This window comes from Panthera pardus, unplaced genomic scaffold (genome assembly GCF_024362965.1).
Source record: "Panthera pardus isolate Hobbes unplaced genomic scaffold, ASM2436296v1 HiC_scaffold_10, whole genome shotgun sequence".
Classification (NCBI taxonomy): domain Eukaryota; kingdom Metazoa; phylum Chordata; class Mammalia; order Carnivora; family Felidae; genus Panthera; species Panthera pardus.
Window position 1 is genome coordinate 48267479 of NW_026526655.1, and position 27711 is coordinate 48295189.

Here is a 27711-nt window from a genome sequence, read left to right on the forward strand (position 1 = left end):
ATACTTTTCAGCTCCAGAACTTCTCTTTGGTTCTTTTTTATAAGTTATATTTCTGGGTTTTTTTTTTATTCTCATATTGCTCATATACTTCCCAATTTTCTTTAGTTCTTTGTGTTTTCCTATAACTTTTGAACATATTTAAGATAGTTATTTTAAAGTCTGTTGTATATGTCCAATTGTGTGCTTCTTCATGGACATTTTCTGGACATTTGTTTAGTTTCTTTAAATGGGACCTCTTTCCATGTTTCTTTGTATGTATAGTGAACTTATGTTGAAATTTAGGCATTTGAAGAAACAACTACCTCTCCCAGGTTTTAGAGATTGGTGTGGAAGCCCTTTACTAATTAACAGGACTCAACCTTGAGAAAAATCTGAGGCAGAACCTTAAGATTTTATATCTTTTCTCAGCATACATCCTTTTGATCCTATGTATATGCTTTCTTTTTTCAATTTGTCTGACCTGGTTTTGTTTTTGGTTTTGGTTTATTTTTGCTTATTTTTAAAAATAATTTTATTTTATTTTGTTTCATCATGATAAATGTACTCTTTAATCCTCATCCCATATTATCCCCTTTTGGTAACCATTGGTTTGTTCTCTATAGTTAAGGATATTTCTTGGTTTGTCTCCCAAGAGTGGATACGTTTGTCTTATTCCTGACCTTAGGGGGAAACACCCAGTTTTGCACCATTGAGTATGATGTTGGCTGTGGGTTTTTCATATAAGGCCTTTATTATGTTGAGATATGTTCCATCTAGACCTACTATGCAGAGTTTTTATCATGAATGTGTGTTGTACTTCGTCAAATGCTTTTTCTGTATTGATTAAAGTGATCATATGGTTCTTATCCTTTCTCTTATTGATGTGATGTATCATGTTGATGGCTTTGTGCATATTAAACCACCCTTGCGTCCTAGGAATAAATTCCACTTGATTGTGGTATATGATTTTTTACATTATTATTGGATTTGTTTTGCTTGTATTTTGTTGGCGATTTTACATCACTATTCATGAGAGATATTAGCCTGTAGTTCCTTTCATTATGGTGTCTTTATCTGGTTTTAGTATCAGGCTGATACTGGCCTCATGGAATGAATTTGGATGTTTACCTTCCTCTTGTATTTTTTGGAATAGTTTAACAAGAATGTGTATTAACGCTTCTTAAATGTTTGTAGAATTTGCCTGTGAAGCTACCTGGTCCTGGGTTTTTGTTTTGGGGGAGGTTTTTTTTATTATTGTTATTACTGATTCAGTTTCATTGCTAGTGATTGGTCTGTTCAAATTTTATATTTCTTCCTGCTTTAGTTTTGGTAGGCTATATGTTTCTAGGAATTTATCCATTTCTTCTAAGTTGTCCAAGTTTTTGGCATTTAGGTTTTCATAGTATTCTGTTAGAATTGTTTGTATTTCTGTAGTGTTGGTTGTTATTTTTCCTCTTTCATTACTAATTTTGTTTCTTTGGGATATCTTTTCTTTAAATGAATCTTCCTAGAGGTTATGATCTTTTTTTTTTTTAAATATATATTTATTTTTGAAAGAGACAGAGTGTGAGTGGGGGAGGGGCAGTGAGAGAGGGAGACAGAACCTGAAGCAGGCTCTAAGCTATGAGCTGTCAGCACAGACTGATGTGTGACTTGAAATCATGGACCACAATATCATGACCTGAGCTGAAGTCAGATGCTTAACCAACTGAGCCATCAAGGCACTCCTGTTGATCTTTACAAAGAACAAGCTCCTGGTTTCATTGAACTGCTCTTTTTCTTTCTTTTCTTTTCTTTTCTTTTCTTTTCTTTTCTTTTCTTTTCTTTTCTTTCTTTCTTTCTTTTAAATATGAAATTTATTCTCAAATTGGTTTCCATACAACACCCAGTGCTCATTCCAACAGGTGCCCTCCTAAATACTTATCACCCACCTTCCCCTCCCTCCCACACCCCCCATCAACCCTCAGTTTGTTCTCAGTTTTTAAGAGTCTCTTATGTTTTGGCTCCCTCCCTTTCTAAACTCTTTTTTTTCCATTCCCCTCCCCCATGGTCTTCTGTTAAGTTTCTTAGGATCCACACAAGACCATATTTCATTCTTTCTCATTGCCATGTAGTATTCCATTGTGTATGTAAACCACAATTTCTTTATCCATTCATCAGTTGATGGACATTTAGGCTCTTTCCATAATTTGGCTATTGTTGAAAGTGCTGCTATAAACATTGGGGTACAAGTGCCCCGATGCATCAGCACTCCTGTATCCCTTGGGTAAATTCCTAGCAGTGCTATTGCTGGGTCATAGTGTAGATCTATTTCTAATTTTTTGAGGAAACTCCACACTGTTTTCCAGAGCAGTTGCACCAGTTTGCATTCCCAGCAACAGTGCAAGACGGTTCCTGTTTCTTCACATCCTCGCCAGCATCTATAGTTCTCCTGATTTGTTCATTTTAGCCACTCTGAAAGGCATGAGGTGATATCTCAGTGTGGTTTTGATTTGTATTTCCCTGATAAGGAGTGACATTGAGCATCTTTTCATGTGCCTGTTGGCCATCTGGATGTCTTCTTTAGAGAAGTGTCTATTCATGTTTTCTGCCCATTTCTTCACTGGATTATTTGTTTTTCGGGTGTGGAGTTTGGTGTGCTCTTTATAGATTTTGGATACTAACCCTTTGTTCGATATGTCATTTGCAAATATCTTTTCCCATTCCATTGGTTGCCTTTTAGTTTTGTTGATTGTTTCCTTTGCAGTGCAGAAGCTTTTTATCTTCATGAGGTCCCAATAGTTCATTTTTGCTTTTAATTCCCTTGCCTTTGGAGATGTGTCAAGTAAGAAATTGCTGCGGCTGAGGTCAGAGAGGTCTTTTCCTGCTTTCTCCTCTAGGGTTTTGATGGTTTCCTGTCTCACATTCAGGTCCTTTATCCATTTTGAGTTTATTGAACGCAAACTCCATTGAGTTTATTGAATGCTGTAAGAAAGTGATCTAGTTTCATCCTTCTTCATGTTGCTGTCCAGTTCTCCTAGCACCATTTGTTAAAGAGACTGTCTTTTGTCCATTGGATATTCTTTCCTGGTTTGTAAAAGATTAGTTGGCCATACTTTTGTGCATCTAATTCTGGGCTTTCTATGCTATTCCATTGGTCTATGTGTCTGTTTTTGTGCCAATACCATGCTGTCTTGATGATGACAGCTTTGTAGTAGAGGTTAAAGGCTGGGATTGTGATGCCTCCTGCTTTGGTCTTCTTCAAAATTACTTTCGCTATTTGGGTTCTTTCGTGGTTCCATATAAATTTTAGGATTGCTTGTTCTAACTTTGAGAAGAATGATGGTGCAATTTTGATTGGGATTGCATTGAATGTGTAGATTGCTTTGGGTAGTATTGACATTTTAACAATACTTATTCTTCCAATCCATGAACACAGAATGTTTTTCCATTTCTTTATATCTTCTTCAATTTCCTTCATAAACTTTCTATAGTTTTCAGCATACAGATCTTTCACATCTTTGGTTAGGTTTATTCCCAGGTATTTTATGCTTCTTGGTGCAATTGTGAATGGGATCAGTTTCTTTATCTTTCTGTTGCTTCATTGTTAGTGTATAAGAATGCAACTGATTTCTGTACATTAATTTTGTATCCTGTGACTTTGCTGAATTCATGTATCAGTCTAGCATACTTTTGGTGGAGTCTATCAGGTTTTCCATGTATAATATCATGTCATCTGCAAAAAGTGAAAGCTTAACTTCATCTTTGCCAATTTTGATGCCTTTGATTTCCTTTTGTTGTCTGATTGCTGATGCTAGAACTTCCAACACTATGTTAAACAACAGTGGTGAGAGTGGACATCCCTGTCGTGATCCTGATCTCAGGGAAAAAGCTCTCAGTTTTTCCCCATTGAGGATGATATTGGCTTTATGATGTGGCCTTTTCATAAATGGCTTTTATGATGTTTAAGTATGTTCCTTCTATCCCGACTTTCTCGAGGGATTTTATTAAGATAAGATGTTGAATTTTGTCAAATGCTTTTTCTACATCGATTGACAGGATGATATGGTTCTTATATTTCTTTTATTAATATGATGTATCACGTTGATTGATTTGCGAATGTTGAACCAGCCCTGCATCCCAGGAATGAATCCCACTTGATCATGGTGTATAATTCTCTTTATAAGCTGTTGAATTCGATTTGCTAGTATCTTATTGAGAATTTTTGCATCCATATTCATCAGGGATATTGGCCTGTAGTTCTCTTTTTTTACTGGGTCTCTGTCTGGTTTAGGAATCAAAGTAATACTGGCTTCATAGAATGAGTCTGGAAGTTTTCCTTCCCTTTCTATTTTTTGGAACAGCTTGAGAAGGATAGGTATTATCTCTGCTTTAAATGTCTGGTAGAATTCCCCTGGGAAGCCATCTGGCCCTGGACTCATTTGTTGGGAGATTTTTGATATCTGATTCAATTTCTTCGCTGGTTATGGGTCTGTTCAAGTTTTCTATTTCTTCCTGTTTGAGTTTTGGAAGTGTGTGGTTGCTTAGGAATCTGTCCATTTCTTCCAGGTTGTCCAGTTTCTTGGCATATAATTTTTCATAGTATTCCCTGATTATTGTATTTCTGAGGGATTTGTTGTAATAATTCCGTTTTCATTCATGATTTTATCTATTTGGGTCATCTCCCTTTTCTTTTTGAGAAGCCTGGCTAGAGGTTTATCAATTTTGTTTATTTTTTCAAAAAACCAACTCTTGGTTTCATTGATCTGCTCTACGGTTTCTTTAGATTCTATATTGTTTATTTCTTCTCTGATCTTTATTATCTTTCTTCTTCTGCTAGGTTTAGGGTATCTTTGCTGTTCTGCTTCTATTTCCCTTAGGTGTGCTGTTAGATTTTGTATTTGGGATTTTTTTTGTTTCTTGAGATAGGCCTGGATTGCAATGTATTTTCCTCTCAGGACTGCCTTCACTGCATCCCAAAGCATTTGGATTGCTGTATATTCATTTTCATTTGTTTCTGTATATTTTTTCATTTCTTCTCTAATTGCCTGGTTGACCCATTCATTCTTTAGTACGGTGTTCTTTAACCTTCATGCTTTTGGAGGTTTTCCAGACTTTTTCCTGTGGTTGATTTCAAGCTTCATAGCATTGTGTTCTGAAAGTATGCATGGTATGATCTCAATTCTTTATACTTATGAAGGGCTGTCTTGTGACCCAATATGTGATCTGTCTTGGAGAATGTTCCATATGCACTTGAGAAGAAAGTATATTCTGTTGCTTTGGGATGCAGAGTTCTAAATATATCTGTTAAGTCCCTCTCATCCATTGTATCGTTCAGGGGCCTTGTTTCTTTATTGAACCTGTGTCTAAATGATCTGTCCATTGTTGTAAGTGGAGTATTAACGCCCCCTATAATTACCACATTCTTATCAATAAGATTGCTTACGTTTGTGATTGTTTTACATATCTGGGGGCTCCTGTATTCAGTGCATAGACATTTATAATTGTTAGCTCTTCCTGATGGATAGACCCTGTGATTATTATATAATGCCCTTCTTCATCTCTTGTTACAGCCTTTAATTTAAAGTCTAGTTTGTCTGATATAAGTATGGCTACTCCAGCTTTCTTTTGACTTCCAGTGGTATGATAAATAGTTCTCCATCCCCTCACTCTCAATCTGAAGGTGTCCTCAGGTCTAAAATGAGTCTCTTGTAGACAGCAAATAGATGGGTCTTGTTTTTTTTATCCATTCTGATAGCCTATGTCTTTTGGTTGGCGCATTTAGTTCATTTACATTCAGTGTTATTATTGAAAGATATGGGTTTAGAGTCATTGTGATATCTGTAGGTTTCATGCTTGTAGTGATGTCTCTGGTACTTTGTGGTCCTTGCAACATTTCACTCACAGAATCCAGCTTAGGATCTTTTGTAGGGCTGGTTTAGTGGTGATGAATTATTTCAGTTTTTGTTTGTTTTGGAAGACTTTTATCTCTCCTTCTATTCTGAATGACAGACTTGCTGGATAAAGGATTCTCGGCTACGTAGTTTTTCTGTTCATCACGTTGAAGATTTCCTGCCATTCCTTTCTGGCCTGCCAAGTTTCAGTAGATAGGTCTGCCACTAGTCTTATTGGTCTCCCTTAAAAGTTAGAGCGTGTTTATTCCTAGCTGCTTTCAGAATTTTCTCTTTATCTTTGTATTTTGCCAGTTTCACTATGATATGTTGTGAAGAAGATCGATTCAAGTTACGTCTGAAGGGAGTTCTCTGTGCCTCTTGGATTTCAATGCCTTTTTCCCTCCCCAGATCAGGGAAGTTCTCAGCTATGATTTTTTCAAGTACATCTTCAGCCCCTTTCTCTCTCTTCCTCTTCTGGAATTCCTATTATACGGATATTGTTCCGTTTCACTGCATCACTTAGTTCTCTAATTCTCCCCTCATACTCCTGGGTTTTTTTATCTCTCTTTTTTTCAGCCCATTCTTTTTCCATAATTTTACCTCCTAATTCACCTATTCTCTCCTCTGCCTCTTCAATCCGAGCTGTGGTCACCTCCATTTTATTTTGCACCTCATTTATAACATTTTTTAACTCCTCATGACTATTTCTTAGTCCCTTGATCTCTGTAGCAATAGATTCTCTGCTGTCCTCTATACTTTTTTCAAGCCCAGCCATTAATTTTATGACTATCATTCTAAATTCTTGTTCTGTTATATTGCTTAAATTGTTTTTGATCAATTCATTAGCTGTTGCTACTTCCAGCAGTTTCTTTTGAAGAGAATTCTTCCATTTTGTCATTTTGGATAGTCCCTGGGGTGGCGTGGAACTGCAGGGCACTTCCTCTGTGCTCTCTGGAGTAACTTGCCTTGGTGGGCGGGACACAGTCAGACCTGATGTCTGTCCCCAGCCCAGCGCTGGGGCCACAGTCAGACTGGTGTGTACCTTATCTTTCCCTTTCCCAGGGGCAGGACTTACTGTGGAGTGCTGTGTCCCCTGTCTGGGCTACTTGCACACTGCCAGGCTTGTGGTGCTGCTTTCATGGGGTCTGGCGTATTAGCCGGAGTGGATCCACAAGGTGCACAGGGGCGGGAGGGGTAGGTTTAGCTCGCTTTGCCATCAGTGGTCCCCTGCGGGAGAGGCCCCACAGCACCAGGGAGGGAGGCCGACCAGTCAGAGGGATAGATCCACAGAAGTACAGTGTTGGGTGTTTGTGAAGTGCAAGCAAGTTCGGTGATGGGAACTGGTTCCCTTTGGGATTTTGGCTGGGGGATGGGTGAGGGAGATGGGCAAGGGAGATGGCATTGGCCAGTGCCTTTGTTCCCTGCGGAGCTGAGCTCTGTCTTCCAGGGCTCAACACCTCTCCCTCCTGGTGTCCTTTCACTCTCCCACTCTCTGAGCAGAGCTGTTGACTTATAATATTCCAGATGTTAAGTCCCGCTGGCTGTCAGAACTCACTCCGACTGGCCCTTCCACTTTGCAAGTCAGACTTGGGGGCTCTGCCTTGCCTGGCGGGCTGCCCATCCACCCCCACCCTGGCTCCCTCCCACCAGTCTGTGTAGCGCACACCACCTCCGCCCTTCCTAGCCTCTTCCGTGGGCCTCTTGTCTACGTTTGGCTCTGGAGAGTCCGTTCTGCTAGTCTTCTGGCAGTTTTCTAGGTTATTTAGGCAGAGGTAGGTGGAATCTAAGTGATCAGCAGGACACGGTGAGCCCAGTGTCCTCCTACTTCTTTCTTTCTGCCATCTTCTCTCCTCCTACTTCTTTCTTTCTTTCTTTTTCTTTCTTTCTTCTCTCTCTCTTTCTCTCTCTTTCTTTCCTTCTCTATTTCTTTCTTTGTTTCTATATCATTTATTTTGGCTCTAAACTTTATTATTTCCTTCCTTCTATTAAGGTTAGGTTGTTTATTTGAGATTTTCCTTGTTTCTTAAGGGAGGTCTGTGTTATGACCAACTTCCCTGTTAGAACTACTTTTGCTGCGGGGCGCCTGGGTGGCTTGGTCGGTTAAGCGTCCGACTTCAGCTCAGGTCATGATCTCACGGTCCGTGGGTTCGAGCCCCGCGTCGGGCTCTGTGCTGACAGCTCAGAGCCTGGAGCCTGTTTCAGATTCTGTGTCTCCCTCTCTCTCTGCTCCTCCCCTGTTCATGCTCTGTCTCTCTCTGTCTCAAAAATAAATAAACGTTAAAAAAAAAAATTTAAAAAAAAAACAAAAAAAACAAAGAACTACTTTTGCTGCATCCCAAATTATTTTTGGACCATTTTGTTTTCATTTTCATTTGTTTCCATGTAATTTGTAATTTCTTCTTTGATTTCTTGGTTCACCCATTCATTGTTTAATAGCATATTATTTAACTTCCATATTTGTGGTCTTTCTAGATTTTTTTCTTGTGTTTCATAGTGTTTCATAGTGTTGTGGTCAGAAAAGATGCATGGTATGACTTTGATTTTTTTTAATTTGTTGACACTTGTTTTGTGGTCTAATGTGTGATATATTCTGGAAAATGCTCTGTGTATACTTGAAAGGAATGTGTATTATTTTGCTGTTTTAGGATGGAATGTTCTGAATATGTCTGTTAAATCCATCTGGTCCAGTGTGTTATTCAAAGCTATTGTTTCCTCACTGCTTTTTGGTTTGGATGCTGTCCACTGATGTAAGTGGGGTGTTAAAGTCCCTTACTATTATTGTCTTACTATCAGTTATCTCTTTTATGTTTGTTATTAACTGTTTTATGTATTTGAGTGTTTTCATGTTAGGTGTATAAATATTTACAATTGTTATATCCTCTTGTTGGATTGTTGCCTTTCTTATTTTATAATGTCTTTGTCTCTTGTTGTCTTTGTTTTAAAGTCTACTTTGTCAACTATAAGTATTGCTACCCCAGGTTTCTTTTGGCATCCATTTGCATGACAGGTGTTTCTCCATCCCCTCACTTTCAGTCTACTGATGTCTTTTTTTGAAGTGTCTTGTAGGCAGCATATAGATGGGTCTTATTTTTAAATTCATCCCGACACCCTATATGTTTTGATTGGAGCATTTAGTCCATTTACATTCAGAGTAATTATTGATACTTATTTATTGCCACTTTTTTATTTGTTTTGTGGTTGTTTCTATATATTTTCTCTGATGCTTTCTTCTTTTGCTCTCTTTTATGGTTTGTTGGCTTTCATTAGTGATACACTTGGATACGCTTCTCTTTTTTCTTTACATATGTATTACTGGTTTTTGATTTATGGTTACCATTAGGTTTGTATAGGACATCTTATGTATAGAGCAGTCTATATTAAGTTGATGGTGGCTTATGTTTAAATCTAATTTTTACTCCTTTCCCTCCCATGTTTTAGATATATGGTATCATATTTCATATCCTTTTATTTTTGAATCCCTTGACTGATTTTTACAGAAATATTTATTTTTACTTCTTTTGTGTTTTTTACTTTTCCTAGTCTCACTTATTGTCTTCCTTTCCACTCCAGGTGTCCTTTTTAATATTTCTTGTAAGGTTGGGTTAGTGGTCATGAGTTCCTTTAGTTTTTGTTTGTCTGAGAAACTCTTCATTCCTCCTTCTATTCTGAATGATAGCCTTGCTGGATAGAGTGTTCTTGGTTGCAGATGTTTCCCTATCAGCATTTTGAATATATCATGCCACTTCCTTCTGGCCTGCAAAGTTTCTGCTGAGAAATTCACTGATAACATTATGAAGTTTCCCCTTGTATATAACTGTCTTCTTTTCTTTTGCTGCTTTAAAATGTTTTTATCACAGTTTTTGCCATTTTAATTGCTCTGTCTTGGTATGGACCTCCTTGGGTTGAATTTTGGGGGAATCTCTGTGACTCTTGGATCTGGATATATGTTTCTTTCCCCAAATTTGGGAAGTTTTCAGCTATATTTCTTCAAATAAATTTTCTGCCCCCTTATCTTTTTCTTCTTCTGAGATCTCTATAATGCAGATGTTATTACACTTGATACTTTCTTAAGTATCAAGTAATCGGTGACTGAGTTCCCTGAGATAATTCTCAGTTTGTGTAATTTTCTTTCTTCTCTTTTTGACAGCTTGATTTCCATTACTCTGTCTTCCAGGTCATTAATTTGTCACATGTGACTAGGTCTGTTTCTATGTGTTAGAAAAGTTAGCCACTCCTTGCTCTTTAATAATCATAGCCTTATGGAGAAGATGTCCTGTAGTGCCCTGCAGTGCAGTATCCTTGTTCCCCAGGGCCTGGCACTTCAGGGAGTATCTCCTATGTGTATTGCGTGTGCTCTGCTATTGAGTCTTGGCCTCTTTTTCCTTCAGTCCAATTGTTTGCGGAGGCTGTCTTTGCCTATTGTGGGCAGCAAGATGTGCAATGGTCTGCTTGCAAAATGAGACCTGCCCCTGCTACTGCTGCAACTGAGGTCCTGAAAAATTTGAGAGGTCAAATAATGTGGTATTTACAGGGTTTGTGCTGGTCTTCTGGGGAAGGGGTCTGCAGTGCTGAGACTGAGGTTAGCATGACTGGGAAGGGTGGATCTGGTGAAGTATGGGGGGGGGGTGCTTGGTGCAGGCAAGTTAGGTAAGAACTGCTGTGTTGTTTCCTGAAGGTGGCCCTTGTTTATGCTGGGGGGAAGGGGAGGGAAATGGCACCTGCTAGCTCCTTTGTTCCTGAAGGGGCCTACCCAAGATCCTTGTGTCTCTGGGCTGTGCTCTGACAAGAGCAGATCATTCTCTCCCCTGTCTGCCCCCTGAATTTTTCAAAATGCTGGTTCTATGCTGTATCTGCATGGGCTGTTTGTCAAGCTGTCTCTTTTAGGGCAAGGATGCCACTTCCTAACACCTTCTGAGCTCTATCATAGCCAAGCCTGCTGATTTTTAAAATTCCAGACTTTAAGTCCTGCTAGTTTTAAGAACTCATGAAATTTGACTCCTCTTAGTCTCAAAGGCAAATATTACAGAGGTTCATTCTTCTCATTTGTTGGCTTCCCTGTGTGAAAGTCTGTATTCTGCCCTTCTAGGTGCCACCAGTTCCCTCCCTATCACAGAAGCCCATGGTCTGTTTTGTTCGCACACCATGTTTTTACCCTTTCTACCTTATTGATGAGGCCTCTTCCTTGCCTTTAGTTGTGGAGTTTCTTGTACCAGTCTTCCTGGTTTAATTATGGCTGGCATGGGTGTTATCTAGTTGTATCCATGGGACAAGATGAGCTTAGGTTCCTCCTAATCTGCCATCTTCTCAGCTGAACTTCAAAGACTCCCTCTGTCTGATCTGCTTTTAAACATTTTATTTTCCAAGAATGCTTCCCATCATGCTTCTTCTCAGGGCCTTTAATATTCATTACATCCCCCTGCCTGTAAGCTCTTACTCTCAGGTGCATCTGCAGTCCCCTGTGATTTTCATGCACTGTGGCACCCATCAGCTGCCTTCTGTGATTTCAGGCATGGATCCAAACTGTGCCACTGTCTCAGTCTATTTAGGTGAGACAGAAACATTCCCTCGGGTACCCGACAGGTAGGCCAGAACAATGCAAACAAGTTCCAGTCTGCTGTTTCCAACCCAAGGGAGGGAACTGAGAATTGAGCCATTTCTTCCCAACTGTGTCTTGTCACATTGCAGAGAGGATTGGGCAAAGGCAAAGAAAAATCTGTGGAATTTCCTACTGGTTTGAATATGCCTTTTCCTTGATGAGACATTCACTTGGTTGCTGCAGATATTTGACTTGTCAGAGCTCGTATAAAGTTGTTTTATCAGTATGTAGTTGTTTTTGTTTGTCTTCCTGAGGAAATAAGGGACTGCAGTTTCTTGGTCTGCCATCTTGCTCTAAATTTACATTTATTTGATGTTATCTGTGCCTTCTGTCTTCATCATTAAAATAAACAGTAGAGAGGTGCCTGCATTATTAGTGTATTTTAAAACAACCATTATGCAGGAAAAAGAGGCAATGATGGGCCAGGAATAGATGTCACAAAAATAGTGTCAGTGTTGAAAATAAACAGTTCCTTTATGGTATGTGGAAAGAACTGTAACCAGGCAAGTTTTTCTTCTTATACCTATTGCATCTCCTATAGTCTTATAAACTTAAGAACAATGTTGAAGAAATTTGAGCTCTTCTAGATACAGTTATTAGATTTCAAATCTACAGTATACTTTTCTCTGTCCTCTATAATTGCTATATGTCCTCTCTCTATATATATATGAGACATATATATATAGATATATAGACATATATATAGATATATATGACATATATATATGTCCTCTATAATTACTCAGACTTTGCCTCTATAGTAGTCCAAACCTGAATTGTCTTTTCATGTAAATGCTTTCTATCCTTAGAGGACTACATCAAACTCCATTGTTTTTTAGAGTTCATCTATGAACCGTCTACCTTACACTGCTCCATTTCATCTTTGAATCATTCCTACAGGCAGTTATATACACTGGAACATTTAATTCATGAAGAGAGTTGAACAGGAACCCTTTGGGCTCATAGTGCAGATACTGTTATGCCTGTCTCCCAGGGTAAAAAAAATATATATATATATATATTATATATATTATATATTATATATATATATAATATATAATATATATATATATGAAAATTCTTGATCCAAAATACTGCTATACAAGAAAAAAAATGTACAAACCAGGTAACTATAAATTAGGGATCAGGTAGAAGGGGGAATGCCTCAGGAAGTCTTCACAGTGGGAGGCTATAGGTGGGAAGAATATGAAGGAATGAAGGAAAGTCTAAGGCTGAATACTGCCCAACCATAGTTTTACCAGGGGCCTCATTCTTCCAATAAGTAATACTTTCATCTCAAACTTCTGTTTTTATATTGCTTAAATTTCACATACCTGGAAGATGAAATCAGATCTTCTAGGTTATATGAAGATGAACTCATAATTCTGTGTATGAAGTGATGTGTTGGTTCAGTAGTAAGATTCCTTTCTTCTTTCTGGAAAAGTGAAAACCATTTGTCCCATAGAGATTGACATGTACTTTCTCACCTTATTGGCATATTTTAAACTCTAGTCTACACTACAATGAAAAAAATATCTAGAAATCACTTAAAAGATGGATGAACCCCATGATTCTCATTAAAAGATCTCTTTCCAATATGTATTTTTTGGGGAATGACTTAGTGAGGATGATCCATTATAATATGGGAGTTTGAATAGATTTTAAATTTCAGATTGTTTGAAGAATATAGTTTTCCATTTCTGCACTTTACAAATATTTTAAATCATACCTTACCAACTTCAAAAAGGAAAAGAAAAGAGACATAACTCTGTTCAATTCAGATGCTTTTCAGATCAATTATCTTAACATGTACTCTGATCTATTTGTTGGGAAGTCATGTGTGATTTCATGACCATATTTTTTACGAGAATATTATTGTAATTTTTCTTAAAATCTCAAAAACGAATATTGAGATTATTGTTCATATAATCCATTTTGAATTTCGCTATATACAATTTGCTATACATTTGCTATATACAATTATCCTATATGCTATAACATTTCTTTGGCTACCTATAAAGCCAGCATTTCTGAATATGAGGCTCAAGAAAACTATTCTGCAGACTGCATCTGGTCATGAAATCACACATAGCTTCCCAACAAATAGATCAAAATTTGTGTGAAGATAATTTACTTGTTAAGCTTCTGAATTGAACACAGTTGTATTTCTTTTCTTTTTCTCTGGCTCATCTCAGCTTCTATATTTACACATGAATCATGTTAATTGGATAATCAATAGAGTTGTCTCACCAGGAAATCCCAAATCATACAAAGTTTACAAAAACATGTTTTGGTACTAATTTTTGGACATGGCCAACCCCCTATGATCACTGAAGTTGAGGCTGTCATTTCAGAGTTATGATACCAGGGACAAGAGCTATACCCCATGATAATGGTGGAGTTTATGGGCTGATTACAAGGATGATACTTAAAATATTTTGATTAGCCTGTTTATTTTGGGCATGTTGGCTAAGTAACTTTTAAGAAAAAAGTTGGCTATGTAGCTTGCCCAAAGGAAACATAGCTATTAAAGGAGAGTCAGGAATCAAACCCAGACAATTTGAATTTGTATGGATCTTTTTTTCACTTCCTCCTATGTTGACCCAATCTAGTTCTATCCTACTTGTGTAAGTCTTCTTACACAAAATGTTCAATTTTGGCTGTTATTTACCAGCCAAAATAACAAAAAGGACTGGAATCGATTAAATGATATATTTAAATAAGTAGCTTGCATTTCTTTTCAGTGGTTTTCATTTTCTGTTCTCCTTGGGCTTCTAACTAATCTAGGTCTCTTTCAATTATCTGCTTTCCCTCAGTTGAGTTTCATGGTTTCATCTGTTAATAATTCTGTTATACTGTAATTAATACCAGGCTTGGGAAGAGACTGGAACCATGTAAGTATTCTTTACTGCCTAATTAAGATACATTCATGGACAGAATATCTGAAGATCTCTATTCTTTGCGTAAATATCTGGTCACTGACAGTTATGTTTCTCATTCACCTTACTCTGTGGCTTTTTCTTCCAAGAGTCTGTTTCAGTCACGGCTGTTGAGCACGTGGCCATGTCAAACTCAGCAATGGTTCTTTTAACTTTTCTCCCCTTAAGTTCTATTATATGATTTGAGGTTCCTTCAGTACTTTCAATATTTGCACTGGATGTGGACTGACAACATTTTCTTAAAGAAAAAAAATTTTTCAGGGTGTTTGTGCTTAGTGTTGGCTTGGGAGAAACAACTTTGCTTTCTACTGGCTTCATGGCTTCTTTCACTTGGTCTTCAAATTGCTCTCTGAAGTATTCTTCTTTTACAACCTCTCTTAAAACAACTTCATCTTCAGACATTAGTCCCTCTTCTATGATAGTTTCTGAATCTTCTTGATCAATATCATGAGCTACTAACCGAATGATAAGATCTTTTTTGGTCTGAACATCCTTTAAAAGCTCTACCTTGGTGATATCAGGCTTTCTTATATTCTGAAATGAATTTCTGCAAACAGCCTGGAATTGAAGGTACAATGAATATTAAAAACCAATGCTTCATTCACTCTTTCTGTGGTTCTATTGTAATATAGCTATTTTAATATGATTTATAGTTTCAATTTAAGTAGTATTATCTTTCAATGCCACTACTCGTATAAAGAAGAAACAAATGAAAGTTATAAAAAATGTTTGTCAGTATCTAGCATTTTTTTTAATATTCCAGAGATCATATTAATCTGCCAGAATTTACTCCTAAGTGTAGAGGAAGGTCTAACATAGGTTTCCTTCTAGTCTTTTTCTTTTTCTTTCTTTCCTTCTATTTATTTATTTATTTAGCTTAAATTTTATATTTTGTTGCATCATAATTTACTTTTTGTTTTTTCATTGACTTTGAAAGTTTGGGGACAGAAGTAGACACTATAATCCACTTTTCTAAAATTCTACATAGGCAGTCATAGAGAATCCAAATGTACATATTTGTAATAAAAAAGCAAGGTATTGTCTGATATTGGCTTTTTAAAACGATGAATAACCAAACTTGTGAAGGCCTTTGACTCCTCAATCCCTGTTCTTCCACTCCTGATCCTGGTTATATTTTCCAAAAGAATCTTCACAACATAACTCTTAATGTTTTTCTTACCCTCCCAAGTCAAGTCAATGGAAAACTTTCCATTTTCAATGTTTAAGGACAGATCAAAGAAAAGACAATGATAATTAAATAACAGAATTTCTCTAATTTCTGTAGCCTTTGATGATGCCACAGAACCTCCAAACTGAGTTAGTAATCTTAGACTTCAACATCCCTTTGTAACACTGTGATCCAGTTTTTCAGATAATGATGCCCTAAAAAAATATCTTCTGTGGAAACAAAATATAGAAACAGCTTTTTCAAGAAGATAAAACACAATCAATTTTGATTTTCTGTGTTAGTAGAGGGAACTAGTGGTTTAGAAATCAAAAATAATTCCATATGGCTTTGGAATTTGTTATTATATATAGTTTGATATGTATATTCCTAGTGTGTTGGGAATTTATAGTACTCAAAACAGAAAACAAAGTACTGACATGGAGCCAACAAATGTTTAGATTCTTTGAACTAATCTATTGTTCTTTTGTCTCTTTTGTGTCCCTTTGCTAAAGATATATAGTATTGGAACCCAGATTCGTGCAAATAATATGTCTTGATAAAGTTCTATGTATCTGCTTTAAAAAAAATTTTTTTAGGATGGCTTTTCTTCCCCTTAAAAGGACAGGGGTAATTTTTTTGGCTTAAATATTCTCTTTCCCACTGTGTGTGGTCTATAAATGACTTAAGTAAAGAGAGGCATTAACTAAGAGTAAGATTTGTGACAGACAATTCTACAGATAATTAAAAACAGATTTTGAGTAATGTTAGTTTACAGTCTGTTCATACAAATCTTACCCCAAGGGATTACTTATATATAAATGAAGACTGCTAAGCAATATGCTAATACAGTGATGAGAACACATATGGAAGAGTAAATCTTAGAGCTGGAAGGAACGGTCATCTGGTCCAGAAAATTTAGGGCAAAGGAGATTAAATTAGTGCCTCAGCCCATGGTGATCTCAGTATTTGAGTATGAAAATATAAAGCACTAATTAACATACTTACCAACCCTAAGATGGAATTCAGTGCCTTACAGGATAGTACTGGCAAAACATTCACCTCAAGTTTATGCTCCAGGGAGAAGGGTTCTATCAAACTTTGCTCATTTTCCAGGCCACAGATTATATCCCTAAGCATACCCAGTCTTCTGATGAGTGAACACCATCAATTTAAGGGGATTGACAAAAATCAAAACGTGTAGATCAGTGTAACTCTATAGGCCAGACAATTCCTTTGTCCTCAGTGCTATAGTTTCCATGTAACAAGGACATCATTTTGACATTTTAAAGTCCTTAGGACTTTAATCAAATAATATATTTAATCACATAATCAAATAACATGTTTGATGCCCTAGTGTGTAGCTAATTTAGGGCAGAGCTAGGTCCAGTTTATCAAAATGGCAGCATTAGGGCAACTGGGTCTCAAATATGGACAGAAGAGGAAACTGGGCACTTATAGAGGATATAGAAAAAATCGAGGAAGGCTAATTAAAATAAAATGATAACAAACAAGTATAATCTAGCATTTGTAATGTAATGTTTGTTAGTGAGCGTTGCTAAAAGTAAAGAGTACCACTGTTATAGAGTCGTAAGTTTGAGAAATTAAAACTATTTTAGATAGTTTTTGAAACCTCATATATCCTGATATTCTTTAACTGGCCTTTAAAAACTGCTTTAGCTATCCACAATAAAGAATGTAGATATCCACAAAAAATAACAGGAACTATAGGAGACTGTGTTTCCTCTGAATCTGCAAATGAAGATTATAATTTCAGTCATCCTTATTTTACTGTTAAGGGCATTTCCCTGTATTTCTGTTCTTTAAAAATGCCAGTTGAAACTGATTTCCTTAGGAAAACTAGCCTGAGACTTTTAGAGTGATCCACTGAACTGACATGGCAAGTCCCTGTAAATCATGTGACTAAAGGAATGAACCTGTGCAACCAGTTTTCCTGTTGGGCATGGAATAACAACAAAAAGTGCATTCCCATATACCTGTTGGAGGAAGGAAATCACAGGACAATCACTATTCACTTATGGTTTTGCTATTGCTTTTGCACTTACCTCGAAGGGTTTTACATCCAGTCGTCCCACCTGATTCAATGAGATACGTCTTTCTCTCTGTATCTTTCCTACATTAGATGTGTCTGGTAAGGAGTAGCTTCTCCCGCTTATTGATGCTTTTCTCAGTTCTGTTATGCTATGTCCAGTTTTTCTCAAACACTCCATTTTGAGTTTCTCAAGAGGTTGGGTTTTTACAGAAAGTACTGCTAAGTGTTCTGAGATAATTTCTGGATCTATTTTGATTGCTTTACTCCCAACGTGTGGAACTATTTTAATTGGAAAATTCTCATTTGAATCTTGATATGGCTCTTCTTCCTCTAACTCAGGGAGTGTATCAATAGCCACATGCTCTTGGGCCTTTTGAATAATTTTATTAACATCTAGATTTCCAGAGAGATTAGCATTTGAATTCTTTGTGCTAACTGTATCTAATGGAAACTGTGAAACTCCATTAATAATTAAACCAGCCACGCTTTTAGAGAAAACAGTGTTTGTACCTTTTATATCATCATAGAGTTCTTTATGGGTTCCAGATTGTTGCAGTACTTTACTGTATACAGAATCAATAACCTGAGAAATCATTTCTATGCTTTCTGGATTTAAAAAGTGTCCTTCAGGATCAGCAGCAACAAGATTAATGTTACTTTGGGAAATTTCAGCTGTCACTGATTTTGTCAGTTGAGATGCAATTTTATTTAACTCAGGCTTTGATAAATTTTTTGCATCTTTGCCTGAGGCACTTGGCAACTTTACTATTTTAGCCAAGAACAAGGCCAGTGCTTCCTCTAAAAACCTGGCATCTAACATAGACTCTTTTTTGGATGAAGACTTTTCCTGGGACTTAAATTCATCAACAATTTTGACCACTTTTTCCATAATTTTGACAGCTTCCAGAACTAATTCTGAACTTGATGCTTTGTCCTCTACTTGAGGTTGAAATTCAGAATTGGAAATTTCCTTCACCATTAAAAAACCTATTACATCAGAGAGGACATTGCTCTTACCCATTAAATCCTTAAACATAGAAGCGTGTGAGCCAGAGTGCTTTAAAACACTGGTGTAAACAGAATTAACTACCTTTTCAATAGTTTCGTTGTTAGCTAAAGGTACAGTAGGCAATTCCTTGGCTGGTGGTGCAAGTTTAATCTTACTTTTGGAGATAAATTCTTGTATTGAATTTATTATTTTTGAGCTTATTTTTTGCATGTCAGTTTCTAGAGATTTGGTTCTTTCCTTATCCACTTTTGGAAACACAGATAAAAGCTTTGATAAAAATTTTACAGCAATTTCTTCTATCATGTTATAAGGCAGTATATGAACATGTGATGGTTGAGACTGGGGAGCATCAGCAGTTTGGATAACATCTTTAAGAATATTTTCAACAACACAGTCAACTTCTGCACACTGATGTGGAGTTAGCTCTCCAGAAAAATAGTTTTGCAATTGATTGCCAGCCACTTCTCGCATAACTAAGTCAACTATGGTTTCTGAAAGGATTCTGCATCCACTGGCTACACAGTTTTGTATAATCTCTTGTGATCCAAACTGTGATAAGAGGTTATTATAAATAGAATGAATCACTAATTGAATAATTTCATCATCATTGGGATGCAAGGATTCCACATATTGTATAGTCATATCTTTATCATTGGAGATTGCTGTTGTAACTGTATTTAATAAATTCATTTGAAGGAAGTCCAATTCTGTGAACCAACTGTACTCAGATGTTTCTACTTCAGTGTTGGATTCTGTTAACAAAATTTTGGATAAAAGAGCAAAAATCACATTTTCCAAAAATTTGTGAGGCAGCAGGATGGTATATGGTGATAATGTTTGACATTCTTTGCTGGCTGTTTGTGCCACCTTTCGGATGTTTTTGACATCTTTAGATTCCAGAGGCAAACATGCTGAAGCTGGAACTTCATCACAAAATATGAAATCAAGTTGATGTTGAAAAATTTCATTTATCACTGTACTGGCTAGTCTTCTTGCTAAATTTTCCCCATTACTCTTTATATTTTTACAAATGGAATCCTGAGATCCATATTCCTTCAAAATATTGCATACAGAAGAATGAACAACTTTGTCAACCAATGTTTTATCAATTACTTGTATTTTATCTAAAGATATCTTATTTGATGAGGGTTTTCTAGTCACTTTATGCATATGTGGCATTCTATCCGCAGTTATTTTCTTAATGTTGGATGATGTTTCATCTGTAGTTGATTCTTTATGCCAAAGAAGTGCTTTAGGAACTGATGACAATTTATCTACAGGTGGAAAAAACTGATTTCCCTTATGTGGCCTAAATACCTTAATTTGAGCATCTGAAAATTCCTTTAACAGTGAGTGCATAAGTTTCACAGCTGTGTCATAAAGTTCAGATTGATTTTCATCATCTCTTACATTTTGATGTCTATCACATGTTTGTGTTTCTGATGAGGAAGAAAAGATCAATTTGTTAACCATTTCAGTGATAACATCTTCTAAAAATTTAGCAGGAGCAATTCCGGGTTTAGTTTTTGGTGGGTAGTGAGGACTGTCTGATTTACTGGGTTCATTTTTAATCTCCTTACTCTTCACTTTTTCTGTTTTTTTCCCTCTCTCTCTCTCTTTCTCTTTCTCTCTTTCTTCCTCTCTCTCTCTTTCTTTATTTCTCTCTTTCTCTTTGACAGGGAGATTTTTGTTAATTGAGAGGGATGAATCCTTCGTTGAAACAGACTGTGTAAAATCTTCACCAACTTCTTGAATTGCAAGCAATGTTGTATCATTTGGGACACTGCGGGGTTTTGAATAATTTGCTGATTCTGGAGAATTACATATTTCTAAGATATTGTCATAAATGTTTTCAGTGACATTTTGAACATACTCATAATCTGAGTATTGTTTCTCACTTATATCTGTTTGAGACGGAGAGTCTTTTCCATCCTCATTATTTGGCGTTTGGGTAACTGTTTTCAAAAAATTCTCTGCTGTGGTCTCTGTATTTCTTGCTTCAGATGTCAAAGATAACTGAAAGGGCTTGTCTTCTTTTTTAAATGTATTTTCTCTTGTATAGTCAATCTTCTTTTCAATGTTTATTTCAAATTTTGGTCCAAGTACTTCCTCCTTATAGTCTGTATCATCAGTAGGAAATTGTATGTTTATATTATTATATTGTCTCTTCTTATATTTTGAAACTGGTATGGTTTTCTTCTCAATGTGATTGTTTTTTAGAGTTATCTTTAAATCTGGCTCCTGCATAACTTTACTTTTCACACTGGTGGTTGGAAAAGTAACTCTTGATAAATTCTCATGGTTTTTAATGGAAGTTTCCATTTTATTTTCTGTCTCTTTCTTTTTGTTTGCCACACTTTCAGCTGACCCTGATAACAGGTTAACTATGTTGCTTTTCATAATTCTAGTTGCAGAGGGAACTATTGGATCTTGGATGTCACCTTTTTTCATTGAGGTCTCTTCAGTTTTGAGTCTTTTCTTTCTACTTATTGTACCTCTGTCTATTTCCAAAGTGTCCAGCATGTTTTTCTCGTCTATGGTTGCAAAACTGTGTTTACATGAATGTTTTGGTAAAGCAAGTTCATTCCCTTTTAAGCATTTGTTTATCTGTGTAGAGGTTTGCTGCGGTAAATGCTGAACCCTTTGGGTGATGTTATCTGGATTTAGAAATGAAAAGAAGGTGGAAGACCAGTCTCCTGAAAAAAGTGGTTGAATCTTAAAAGCAGAGATTGCCTTCTGAGCTAAAGTGGCAATCATTTTTATGACAATGTTACTTTTATCAACCTTCTGAATATCACTAGATCCATACTTTCCTATGAACTGATCATACACAAAATTGGATATTTTGTCAACTGTTTCTTTATGAATTGGTGGAAAAGAAAGCGTTTCTTCAGCATTTGGTAGAACTTTAATTTCACTTTTCCTAAATTCTCCTATCAGAGAGTTTGCAAATTTTATAGCTAAGCCCACAAGGTCTGGCTCTACCATTTCTTTTTTCTTAGAATCTTTAGTAATACTTGGAAGAGAATAAAATTTATGAACAAGCTCAACGATTACATCTTCCAAAAATGTAGCTGAATAAAGAGCAGGCTGTGTCTTTTCTTTATCAGGTTTACTAAGTACAGACACATGCTCATAATCAGAGAAGTCACTGGAAGATGGTTCTTCACCATGTAAAAATGGATGCAGATGATGATCCACGATTTCTTTCATGATGAATCCAGCTATTTTACTGAGGAATGAGCCTCCTTTTTTGTCTGTACCTTTCTGTACTTCAGCTTGAAATTCAGATTTCTTCAAAATATTATTACATATAGAGTCAACCATACTCTCAATCACTTCTAATTGCATACTTTCTGCATTCTCCTCTGCTGTGGCAAGGCGAATCTCATGTTCAGAAATTTCTTTGATAATTTCGTCTGTCAGTTTCGAAGTTGCATCTACAAACTCACCATCGGATGTAACTTCTTCCTCTTTTAGTTCACTTTCAGTGTCAGTTGAAGGGAAGATATGCACTAGCAGCTTGTAAATCACATCTTCCAAAAGAGAACGAGGCAACACAGTAATACATGATGGCAAGGTATGGCTATCCTTTGTGATGACATTGAGCACATTTCTGATGATATTATCAGCTTGAGGGGAAGAATAGGAAGAAGACACTAATTCTCCTGAAACTAATGACTGCACCTGATAATCATAAATTTCCTCCAATAGCAAATGATATATTTTTCTCCCAAAACAAATAGTGTCACTTTGTACAGCCCTGTATACTTGCATCAGAGATTTATAATCATCTAAAATTTTTTCATAAATTAGGTTGACTGTGTTTTTAACAATTTCTTTATATCCTTCTGAAAAACACATGTCATCATCAAAGTTATCTGCAACTAAAATCTCTGATGTGGTAAACTCCAGAACAATCGAATTTACTAATGTTGTAACAATACCAGTAATTTTGGCTTTTACTGTATCTGGGTTTTCAGCAGCCAAGAAATTGTGTGAGAATGCATAAAGGAGTTTACATAAAAGCTCAGAAATTACCTCCTCCCAAAACACAGCCGAGTTCACAATGAAAGATAACTCTCTTTTTTTAGGATCTATTGCTTTCTGTTTATATGTTTGATCAACTGCAGCTGAAACAAGAGTTTTATCTTCAGATAAAAATGACTGAAGATGGTGGTTAAAGATTTCTTTTATTATAAAACTTGCTATTTTTGAAACAGTTATATTACTTATACCTTTTTTATCTCTTGTAAGGGATTGGTATAGATTTGAACATGAAAGATCAGCATAAATGGAATCAACCATAGACTGGATATCTTTTTCTGAAATCATACTTTGTTTTTCATTCCCATGTTTAATAATACATATTGCATGTTTTGAAATTATTGACATAATTTCATTTATCAGTTTTGTGACTGTATTATTTAAGTCTGATTGAGAAGTATCTGGGTGTTCTGTCATGGAGGCCAATGGAGTCATCTGAGATATAAGCTGAGTGACAATTTTTTCCAAATGAGTATGTGATAACATGGTAGTATATATTGTTGATGCCTGCCTTTGAAATTTTGATTTGGTAATGTTACACTGAAGTCTTTTTATTAAAACATTAGTATTGAGTTTGGAGTGTGACTTAAAAGGAATCTTTCCTATGAGGTGTGGATGAATTTGGAAATCAAAAGTTTCAGCAAGGATGATTTTAGTTATCCTTGCAGCCAATGTTTTTGTGTCATTTAGAAAATCTTTAGGAGACATTATTTCCATTTCATATTCTTGAAGAAGTTTGCTGTATGCCATATCAATAATGTTCTTGACTGCATCTCTCTCCACTGGAGGCAAACACAGTTGTTCCTCAGCATTCTCTAGAATGCTAACTTCAACTTTTGAGAATTCCTCTGCTATCAAATGGATGAGTTTCTCAGCTTTATCAAACAGTTCATCTTCTGAATCCCTTACTGATGTTGTTTGTACAATGCCTAACACCCTGTGGAATATTTTGCTTAAAACCCCAGAGACTACATCTTCCAAGAAAGTTGAGGAATAAACACTGGCATAAAACCACTGTTTTCTCTCATCATCAAAATATTTATATGATGAAGAAGGTAATAACTTTCCATCCTCAAATGGCTGAAGATGTTGTTGACAGATATGTTTAATGATAAAACCTGCTATTCTATCAATAAGAACATCATTACTGCTTGTGATATTTTGCTCAACTAATTCTTGAGACTCAGAGTTTTGCAAAATATTTTTGAATACTGAGTCCACGAGATGCTGAACATCATCTTCGGAATAAACAAACTTGGTTTCTTCTTCATTTTTTGAAAACCGAATTTCATGTTGGGAAATTTTCATCCTAATATCACTGATTATCTCTGAAGCAATTTCGTTGAAATTCATTCTTAATCTGTCTTTTGGGCTTTCTCTATCTGGAACAATGCTAGATGCAGGAGGAAAGATTCTAGATAATAGTACTCTTACCATGTCTTCCAAAAACGTGTATGGCAGCAAGGTGTTATATGGAGATAAATTCTGACTTGTCTTGGTAGATTTACTGATGTTACCAAGAGTGTCCTGAACAATATTCTCAGCCATTGAAATAGAAGAGGAATATGATGACACATCCCCAGAAAATAGAGGATGAAGAAGGTAATCTGAAATAGCTGCTACAATTAACTTTGTAATATTTTCCACAAAAATATCACTGTCTTCAGACTCTTTATCAACCTCAGGGTCTAGCCCATGCTGTTTTAAAACATTTCTATAAATCGAGGTGACAAGTTTATCCACAATATCTGTATCTGCAGAGGTGTAAGACTGTTCTTTGCCATCATATAGAATGTGAATTTTAGCTTTGTTAAAATGGTTATTTATTGAGTTTACTATTTTTTGGGTCATATTTTCTAGTTCAATTTTAGTGTTATGCTTTGGACTGAAAATCTTTGATAAAAGTCTGGCAACAATTGCCTCTACAAATGTATCAGGATAAATACCTGAGGGTGATGACGTGTGGGGTCTCTGTGACTCTATAACTTCATTGAGAACCTGTTTAACCATATTTGATACGGCATCCAATGGAGTCTTTGGACGAGGTAAACCTTCTCCACACAAAAATGGCTGAAGATGATTTTCAATAATCTCTTGGATAATAAAACTGGCTATTCGGTCAATCATAATTGGGCTTCGGCTGGCTATACTTTTCTGTATTGAAACAAGAGAATCAGACATTTGCATAATATTGTGATAAACGGTATCCACCATCTTCGGGAGGTTTTTTCCGCTACATAGATACTGATTATCATATATAGTGAACCAAATTTTATGTTTTGAAATGGCTGACATAACCTTATTTATTATACAGGTAGACATTTCATTGAAACCTGAACTCATGAAATATTTGTTTCCCAAAGGGGAGGTCTTGTTGGGTGAAGGAATCAGTTGAGATAAAAGTCTTCTGATGATGTCTTCTAAAAATGAATGTGACAACATGGTGCTGTAGCCTGTTGAAGACCTGAACTGGGAAGTAAATTTTCTCAAGTTATTTTGAAGTTTCTGCAATATAATTTCAGCTTGGAGAGGGTAATATGAATTTGGTATGAGCTTTTCTCTGAAGCAAGATGGGAGTTGGTAGTCTAAAATCTCCAACAATATGTTATTAGTTATTTGTTCTGCTATTGAGGTATTGTCACATGCCAGATTATCATCACAAGTCACTTTCAATTTATATTGCTGTAAAACATCATAATAAACTGAGTCAACAATTCTACTAATCGTTTCTTTATGGATTGGTGGAAAACACAGCCTTTCTTCAACATCCCGTAAGACAGTGACTTGTGCGTTATTAAACTTATTTACTACACCATTGACAAATAATGTATTCATCTCATTGAGCCGGCCCTCGGTGATGTTTTCATTTTTTCCCCACAGTGAAGTAGAGAGATTAAAAAACAGTTCTGAAATTATCTCCTCCAAAAATGTGGCTGAATACACACCGATATTTATATCTCCTGGATAAAGCTTATTATGGATGGGTATTGAATCCATATCCTTTGTTCCCTGTCTTTTGAGAGGGGACACAGAAGTGGAATTTACTGAACATTTCTTGCCAAATGGTGATTGCTTTTGGGGGCTAAACCCTCTGAGATTATTCAGGGATCCTGTCAAAGCATTACCTTCATAATTCATGAATCCTAAAAAGGCTTTACCTTGTCCTAATTCTGTTAATTCTGGCCTTTGTGCATTTATGAAACTAGACTGTATTTCTCTTCCTGTGTGCCTCAAATGCTTGTTTGCAAAAGGTGGGCTTTGGGGGAGTTGTGTACTGTGACATAGTTTGTCCATCAATGATTTAACCAAGCTGTGGGAAATAATAGTAAGCATAGAGTCTGATGATAATAAATCTTGATCCATTTCTGCCAGATTTTCCAAATAGTCTGACATATAATCTCCTTGAAATTGTTCACAGTCCATTGCTCCCTTACAATAATCAAATTCTTTGTCTTCTACACTTTGCAGTATTTTTAAAAGTTTACATTCTTCTGCTGATATTTCATCAGAAAGAGGGCTATTATCAAGAAAAACAGTGCTTGTGCATTTTTCCAAAAGTGTTCTGATAAGTTTCTCACACACGACATTGAGAAGAAAAACTGATTTGGGAGTGAGGCCAAAGTTATTTCCAAGTATGCTATTAGTTTGCTGCTCATTTGAGGATGAGAAAAATGTTCCTGCTTTTTTATTAGAATTCATGGCCTCACCTGGATATTCATCTGGTGAAAATAAATCTAAAACAATATTAAAAACTTTATTGACTACTTCTTTGGATTCACAAGTTTTTAGACTACCAACCAGATTGTCTAACTTACATGCCAGATAATTTAATTTCTTTTTTTGAAGGAGATGATCTATTTGGTAAGTAGATGCTTCACAATTTCTGGATCCTTTCTGTCTTTCCATGGTATTTGTTTCATTGCAAATGGGCACACTATTTTTCCTAAGCACGGAAAATGATTTTTTTCTTCCATTGCTTTCAAGATGATGGTTTTTTCCTGTTTCTCTGGACATTACATGAATTACTCCTGTTAAAAGATCCTGAAAGAGATTATCAAAGTCATCAGCAGCTACTCCTGGGCAGTAAATGTACTTTGTTTTTAAAGGACACATTTGTTGTGCAATGTCAACCTCTATAATGTTACTGTTAAAGAGGATTTCGGTAATGATTTCAGAAATACTTAAAGCAAGTTCTCCAATAGAAATTGACCTACTCTCAAACATTTGAGAATCAATTGAAATAATCTTGTTAAATGTTGCATTTTGGCTTTCCAATGCTTTCTCTTTTTCTCTACTATCTTTGGTGTTACCAGAAATGCTTGAAGTTAAATGGCAAATGACAGACTCAGTAAGATGTTCACAAAATTGATTAAGTGAAGAATCATTGTATATACTTCTTAGAGGCTGTTGTGATTCACATTTTTTCCTTGATAATGTAGAAATAATAGATTTCTCCTCACTGGAAACTGAAAAAAAAAAAACCTGATCATTTTTAGCACACATGAAGAGAAATATATAAAATTCAATATATTGGAAATTATTTACATATAAATTTCACCTATGGAATATCTCACTAAAGAAAATGAAAAACATAATCAAGAAAGATATTGGATTTTTTTTCATATATTTATTTCCCACATGTAGAATCTTTTTTTTTCCTCACCTGTAGAATCTTAATTTTAGCCAAAAAATTGAGAAAATAATCCTAAAGAATTCAAGTCTCCAAGTCAAGTGCCGATATCTGTCTTGCTTAAATGGGTAGGGGCTCTAAGAAGCTGCAAATCATACAGAGAAATGATTTCCAAGTTTAATGTTATAATCTATCATGTCTCCAGTGATCTCTAGAGAGCTCATGTAATTAATTTTTTTTGTGAAAACATTTAATGTTAGGCTATTCATTACTTTTAGGATGTGATGCAATAATGACTTGATTGAAATGAAAATGTGCTAGGAAGGCTGGGGATAGGTTGCAGTGTCAGCAGAACTGTAACCCCTCGATTATAGTTTGTCATAACTCTACTCTTTTTTCTATTCAACAGAGTATTTATTG

At 36.0% G+C, this 27711-nt stretch overlaps 1 protein-coding gene across 1 annotated transcript in view; it reads right to left on the minus strand.

The window, feature by feature from the left end:
• The window catches only part of FSIP2 (fibrous sheath interacting protein 2), a 104101-nt gene that overhangs the window by 19268 nt on the left and 57122 nt on the right, over positions 1-27711 (minus strand). The window contains exons 17-19 of the mRNA XM_019461551.2: positions 17619-27127; positions 14451-14945; positions 12783-12883 (exon numbers count right to left, since the gene is read on the minus strand). Of these exons, the coding sequence (XP_019317096.2) occupies positions 12783-12883; positions 14451-14945; positions 17619-27127 (10105 nt within the window). The remainder of the gene's footprint in view (positions 1-12782; positions 12884-14450; positions 14946-17618; positions 27128-27711) is intronic.